The sequence below is a fragment of the Homalodisca vitripennis genome, chromosome 4 (assembly GCF_021130785.1).
Source record: "Homalodisca vitripennis isolate AUS2020 chromosome 4, UT_GWSS_2.1, whole genome shotgun sequence".
Lineage (NCBI taxonomy): Eukaryota > Metazoa > Arthropoda > Insecta > Hemiptera > Cicadellidae > Homalodisca > Homalodisca vitripennis.
Genome location: NC_060210.1, coordinates 44,184,383 through 44,192,380, shown reverse-complemented (window position 1 = coordinate 44,192,380; position 7,998 = coordinate 44,184,383). Strand labels below are relative to the sequence as shown.

General features: G+C 35.9%; 1 protein-coding gene across 1 annotated transcript in view; it reads left to right on the top strand.

The window, feature by feature from the left end:
• LOC124359236 overlaps positions 1 to 7,998 on the top strand; it is a 29,882-nt gene continuing 21,884 nt past the window's right edge. Inside the window, exon 1 of the mRNA XM_046811822.1 lies at positions 1 to 110. Within this exon, the coding sequence (XP_046667778.1) occupies positions 108 to 110 (3 nt within the window). The 5' untranslated portion in view covers positions 1 to 107. The remainder of the gene's footprint in view (positions 111 to 7,998) is intronic.

Below are 7,998 nucleotides of genomic sequence, written 5' to 3'. Positions count from 1 at the left end.
CTTTCTCTCCGCCTCGGCTGATCACCCCATTAAATTCCAGGCGTGAGGAGCTCGTTTAATCCACTAACCTTAAAAGTATTTTTAACTCAGAGGAATCGCGCATTGAAATGGTAAACATACAATTTATTTAATTTTAAAAGTATTGTATTGTTTCATAAAACTTAGGTTATCTCTGAAATTAACCTTAGTTGTTTTTATTCCACATTAATAACCATACAGGCTGTTAATCAATTTCAACAAAACTAGTTCAAGATATAATGACAGATCTTAGTTGGACTATATTGGGATATTCAGAGTTTTTTCAAATTGTAATAAATAAATGTATGAAGGCTAATAATTTGTTCTATGTATATAATTTTCTTCAGCATTAGTCTATTAAATAATTCAGTGAAATTATTTCTATACATATATAAGATTTTGAAGAATAAATGTGTTGTAGATTAACTTTTTAGCAATTCTTTTTATTAATTAAGTAAACCAGGTTTTGCTATATCACTTAATATAATCATTGATATGTAAGATTAGTATATCGAATACTTGACTCAATTGACACTACATAATAATAATCGTGTTTGAAATTAAAATAATTAATTTAATATATACAGTGACAATTTCATAAATAATAAAGGAACCATAAGGTCAGACAAACAATTAGATCAGGAAATAGGAAAGCCTCTTAAAATGTAGGCCTGGTATAAACATATAAATTAAAAATTGGTTAAAGCTCTCCTTCCAAGGGTGTTCAATATAGTGCCTTCTCTAAAGGAAAGAAGATAACATGCTTATTATTTTTAGATAAATTTATTACTTGCTGTCTTTCTAACTGACATGAGAAACTCTGACTTTATGATGTGAAACTTGACATATTAGTTATTGTTTTCTTTACGTTTTCAGTTGTTAGCAATGTAAATAATTTGTACAGTACTATACCTTTGTTTGTGTTTTATTTATTGTGAATGTGCTTTTGTAATAGGTGAACTATGGAGTCTGTTGACCATTCATTTGATCAACACCGTCCTAGACAAACACCTTGATATTCCAATCCTTGCCTGTAGGGCTTTGCGGGGCTCCAGTGTAATAAGCGGCAAACACGACAATCGAATTAAGCGTCAATGAGAAATATCTAAACTATCAAATATAAATACATTTAACCTTTAGATATCCATAATTAATAATTGCCAGCTGACTTTATTTTACAGATTAACAATATTGTTTCATACAATATTAAAACCTATAACGTAATTTAGTACGACATTATTGTTCCAAATTAATCAAACAAAGTAAAACCATGTGTATTATATGTGATTATTGGCCGCTAGAGATGAGAAATACTGTTATTTGTCTTTAACCCTTTACCAAAATAACAAGGTCAAATGGTATTACATTCCAGTAACCTTTTACCAGCCATACTATTCTCAGTATTAGGCCTAGTATCATGCTGTTAATGAACTGACGTTTAATTTTAAGTAAACTAAGACTAATTCTACATGTGTAGTTCGATGTATGCATATTATACAAACATTTCAGTAACTTACTACAATGAAAAATTTAGACCATAGATTAGACTAATTATACACTGTTTTTATAACATTGTTTCAATACATTAAAATTATTGTTTAGTATACCAAAATTTAAATAACTCAACACATGTCAAATACTGGAAAAACATATGGATGTTCACTTCAAAAACGTACTACGAGCTGATTTTGAACAAATTTCTACACACATTCAATACATTGTCTACTATATTAAAATACAGCCCTCATTCTTAGGTTGCGTCTATTTTCGGAGCCACATCAATTTTACAGGTTATGTGCTGACAAAACCAAACTAGACATAGGCCTAAGTTGAAAAAGCCTATGAAAAATTATAGCTCAGACAAGGTAATATCCTCAATAAATGTTCAATGTTTAAGGACAAAAATGGAGGTTCTATCTTTCTTTATATTGGAAACTAGACCAAATATACTGTGCATTTCAGAGCATTGGCTAGTTAAAGATGAAATTGATGTGTACACCCAAATTGAAGATTTAATTTTGGCGGATGTCAATTGTAGACAGGAACATAAAAATGGAGGCACAGCAGTTTATGTTAAAAATAATCTTAGATATAAAAAACTTAACCTTGAACAATTTTGTAAAGAACTAACTTTAGAAATTGCCGCTATTGAGCTCTTGGACTCTTTAATGATCATCATGTCGATTTACAACTCTCCTGATGGTGATTTTGATGAGTTTATCCAACTTCTGGACAAATGTTTTACTTTTCTTTCTCGAAATAAGAAAAAACTTGTGGTCTGTGGTGACTTTAATGTACACCTGGAAGAAAAATCATGGGAAGAGAACATTTTTACAAACATGCTCATTAGTCATGGCCTATACATTTCAAACAGACTACCCACAAGAGGCACAGTGTGCCTAGATTCCATGGCTACAAATTTTAATTGGGATTATAAGGTGGAAGTCATTGAACTTATGATTGCGGACCATAGTGCAGTTATTATGACAATAAAGTCAAGCTTGGGAGATGGTAAACTCAAAGAAGTTTCATGGCATGATAAGTATAGTTTTACAAAGCGCGTCATCAAGGATGAACAGCTGCCTTTACTAAGGAGGGCTCTAAAAAACGTAAACTGGCCAATTGAATCACTATTTATCTGAGCACTCCTTTGATAGATTTCTTCAAACCTTTAATTACAATTTTGACATACTTTTTCCATTGAAACCTTTTTAAAAAAAATCCAGAAAACGGAACTAAATGTCAGTTTAAAGATAAATCTTGGTATATGGCAGACTTGCGCAGGCTTAAAGACTTAGTAGTTCTTCTAAATGATCATTATAAATCAGCAGTCTCACCAAAAGACCGTGATGAGTACTATGCATTATATTGTAAAACAAATAAAAAGTACAGACTGGAAGTAACAGAAGCTAAGAAGGCATTCAACGTCCACACCATCAGGTCATCCTCCAACATGTGTAAAGCAGCCTGGGATATTATAAACTCACACAGACCTAAGAAGCCATATGCTTCCTGCTCAGAAAGTCCCGACAACATAAACAATTTCTTCATAGAGGCTGTTGAAGAGATAGTGACAAACCTTCCGGAGATGGACTTTAATCCTCTGTAAATTGCGAATAGGCCTAAGCCTATATTAGACCACTGGTTAGAGGTGCGGCCACTAGATATTATAAAAATAGTAAATAGGCTAAAGAACTCTAGAAGCCCGGATATCTATGGTGTTCCTTGCTTTGTTTTGAAAGCGGTGATCCATGAAGTGGCAAACCCTCTATCAGTAGTAATAAACAAGTGTCTTAGTCGAGGTATCTTTCCAGATGCTTTGAAGATTGCATGCACAGTCCCCATCTACAAGAAAGGAAATCCTGAGGAACTGGTGAATTACAGGCCAGTTTCAGTTCTGCCAGTGGTGTCTAAGGTCATGGAGTCAATAATGAAAAAACAGTTGGTTGATTTTTTTGAGTCCAACAATCTGCTCAGCAACACCCAACATGGCTTCAGAAGTGGACGTTCTACAACCACTGCCTTATTATCCATAGCATCAAAGATAATGGAAGCTTTCGAGGCTGGCGAATCAATGGCTCTTGCGCTGTGATCTGAGCTGAGCATTCGATTGTGTGCCGCATAAGATACTACGTAGCAAGCTAAATTCCTATGGGATCGAAGGAACAGTTCAACAAACTATTTCCAGCTATCTCGAAAATATACAACAGAGGGTATCGCTTGGTGGGACTACTTCAGGATGTAGAGAAGTCATGCATGGAGTGCCACAAGGTTCCATCCTGGGACCTTTGCTCTTCTTAATTCTTGTGAATGATATAAGACTGGGAGGCAGGGCAGTGCTGTTTGCAGATGACACCACGCTCCTGTCCAGAGGAAAGCTGATACACTCCGTGCTTCAGGAAGCCGAGGACTTGTTAGCAGATGCCAAGAGGTGGTTCACCACAAACAAACTAAAATTAAACGAAGAAAAAACACAACTGATATTCTGTACTCTAAAAAATGGAGATGTCATAGAGGACTGTGATGAGGCCGTTAAATTACTCGGTTTCTGGCTGGACCCGAAGTTAAATTGGAATTGCCACATAGACAAAGTCTGCACAAAACTCTCCAGGGTTATCTTCTTGCTGAGAAAACTGAGAAACGTGGTACCAGAGCGGTGCCTGGTAACGGTGTACCACGCACTTTTTCACAGCCACCTAGCCTATGGTATTCTGCTCTGGGGCCATGCATCAGCATGCAGCAGAATACTTGTTCTCCAAAAGAAGGTGCTACGCATCGTTACATCTTCAGACCATCTGGAGCATTGTAGGCCTATTTTCTAACGCCTCAGGGTATTAACGGTTCAAGGCCAATATGTAATGAACTCGCTTATATACATAAAGGAGAATGAATCACTGTTTGGGAGAAGACAAGATGTCCATGGCTACAACACCCGCCATGCAAAAGACCTAAACACCCTAAAATGTAGACTTTCAAAATCGTTGAACAGTTTTCCAATAGCAGCAGTCAAACTATACAACAGCCTACCGGAAAGCATCAGAAATATGAACACTATTAAGTTCAAGGAAGCCATATGGTCCAGACTTACAAGTAGGCCTATCTATGCACTCAAGGAACTTGAAGATGACCCACTGTTCTAGTCCTGCCACCATAAACCTTTGTAAATAGTGTATATAGTTTTAAATACTTCACAAAATTATTCTGAACAAATTGCAAACAGTTTTAAACAAAATTGACACAGTCTATCTGGTTTTATCAGTCAAAGACGAAGACATCAAGTATCAAGTAAGTAAGTATGGATGGCTGTACCTAAAAAAACGTACGAGCCAGGTTATCCTTTCATTCTTTCGAATAAAATGCTCAACCAACATAATCTTCATTACTATAGATATGACGGTTAATGCACGTAAAAAATTTAAAAAAATCGGATCTACTATTTTTCAGGTGACTAACAAATCCATAACATAGATTGGTTTTGTAGCACATAGCATGTAAAATCAGTGTGGCTCCGAAAATAGGTGCGGTCTAAGAATGAGTCTTATATTGTAGTGTAGTCGACTGTGTCTCAAATGTGTATATAAAGATTTATCACAATCAGATCGTATGTTTTTGAGGTAAGGTCGTCCATAGATTGGTTTTGTCAGCACATAGCCTGTTAAATCGGTGTGGCTCCGAAAATAGTACACAGTCTAAGAATTAGGGTTGCATTGTAGTATAGTAGATAATGTATTGAATGTGTATAGAAACTTTTATCAAAACCGGCTCGTATGTTTTTGAGGGACGGCCATCCATAGATTTGTTTTTTTCAGCATATAGGCTGTAAAATTGACAAATCTCTGAAAGTAGGCGCATCCTAAGAGTAAGGGTAGTAACATCATACAGTAGACCATGTATTGAATGTGTATAGAAAGTTTTATCAAAATCTGCACCTACGTTTTTGAGGTACAGTCATCTATAGATTTGTTTTTTTTTTGCATTTGGCCTGTGAAATTAAGTACACTTTGTTCATTAAAACTGGTATTTTTAGTTTTAGAATGTCAGTTATGTAGATTCTGTAGAGTCTTTTATATTTGTTCTTTTTGTTTTCAAATAACAAAATTAATATAGTTTTGTTAATTGAACTGGTTAAGTAACTAGGTTAGTAGTAGTTCAGGAACTAGGTCAGGAGTAGTTCATTAACCAGGTTAGGATTCATGTCAGAGGATTAGTTCTTTCTATGGATGGAATCTATGGCCAGTTTCACACTGCTTCTGATCTTTTGTTTCTTGCCCCTCCACTTCCATCCAATTAACTCCACTACGTTATTGACATCTCAGTAATCTAATTCCAGGAAAGTGCTATCTATATACTGATCTGTTCCAAGTCTTCTTGCTTAATATCACCTTGGCTATTACTGCTGATTGAGTAACCCAATACCAGAAACAAGTTTGAGAATGCAAAATAATTCCGCCAAGCTGTTACTGGTAACATGGTATCCCGTTAATAGGTTACCACTGAATAACCCTGTTACTGTCACTATTAAGTTATATACTGCCCATCTATAATGTTCACAATAATAAAAATGGCATTATACATGTGTTATTTTTGTCGTTAGGTGTCTGACACTTTTATCCGTCCAAACATTAAAAAGTAATTCAATGTTTCACTGTTTTGTTGTTATGTTTTATAAATATATATAGCCTAGATAGATTTTTTTAGTCATCATTACTTTATTACCTTTGTAATTTGAAATACCAATAATGTAATTTGGTTTCAGTAATTATTTCAAGGATTATTGTGCGTATTTATAAAATAATCATAAATATCAATTATTCAATTCTTGTGGCTGCTGCTTATTATACTACAGCCCTTTGCATTCCCCCAATCATTCTGTTTTTGGACTCTATTTACTATTAAAAAGACCCTGTAGTTTCAATGTTAAAACAGTTTATGACTGGGGTAATAAAAAATAGTTCTCTAGACACAGGCTATTTATGCCTACCAGTTTAGGAAGAAGCTCATTAGTGTTAGATCCAGGACTTCACCCATTTACAATTTAATAGCATTTTTATAAGTAGCACATTATATTATTTTATTACTAGTGCTATACTCATAGACCCCAATCCTTCAGTTAATGTTCATTCTTCCTCATGCCGGATGGTGATTATTGGCATTACACCCGATGATGTATTGTTTCCCTGTTGTTGTACAGTACTGGTCGGTTGATGTTCATACTTCCGCTAACCAGATGGTGAGCGTTGGCGTCACACCCGATGATGTATGGTTTCCCTGTCATCTTACAGTACTGGATGAGGTTGCCAACCTTGACAGGAGGTGCCTCATCACCGTCACTTAGAACTTAGGCAGAAGCTTCTTCAATTTCCAGCCTTCCTTTTAAGATGTACAATTGTAGAAGGACCACAGACACATCTTAGTTGTGAGAGTTGGAATAAGGGTAAATTCAAGCTGTTAGACAACAGAATACAAGTTCTAGGGTTAAGGACATTTGAATGTTTGTAATGGGTGATATAAATAGTCTAATAATCCACAGAGCCCACTTGATTCTCATTTTCTGAGAGTGCCCACCATCCTTCCATCCTGTTGAATAAATCACCTAGACTCAACTCATCAGGCGAGTGGTCACTCATATTACTTGTATGGATCCTGCGAGAGCCAACTCCTTTTTCCAGTTCATAAATGCCCAGTGTTCCCTCATTAAATAGTGTTCACTCGGGAAAGAAAGAGTCTGCCCAGGACCATACTCACCGTCGCAAGTGCGCATATCTGTGTAGTAATGACTGAATTTGTGTTGAAACGTGCTTGTAAAATTTACAATGTTAGGATAGAATTGAGAGAAGATGACTATTGACCACTGTATGGATTTGACAAGGAAAATGTTAAGTGGATTGCCGAACATTTTTTGAGTGATTGACGAAGAGAGAGGGTGGAGCATCTGGTTTGAATTATATGATTTTTTTATGATACACTGGGGATCCTGCATTTCAAGTAGGAGCAGGAATCTATAGATCAACATCATGAAAGACAATATCAACAGTTATTACCACAATTCTGAGGCAAACCAAAATGTAGATAAACTTGACTGAAGGAATGCCTTTGGCACATACCTTTCAATTCATGTCTCTTATAGTAGAGGCACAGCCGAAGAACTTCTAGTTAATCTCTTGAACACAACATCTGAAGAAGGTTTGACATGCTGGAGATTGGTTTGATTGAAATTAGTTGAGGAACCTTGGATTCTTCCTCAGCCTTTTGAGGCCATAGGGCCGTGGTCCTTTTGCCACCTCCTTTGATGGTGGACAGGGAAGTCACTCTTTCCTTTATCACTGTCCACTGGTCTCCTCCACCTTTGCTCATATAGAGGGACCTTGATGGTGGTGGAAAGAAGATGCAATGGAAAAGGGAAGATTAATGTATTGTGAGAAGGCGCTAAAGCATCTTTGTGTTTTAATATGCAATTTTTGTGTTTTGATCCCATAGCAA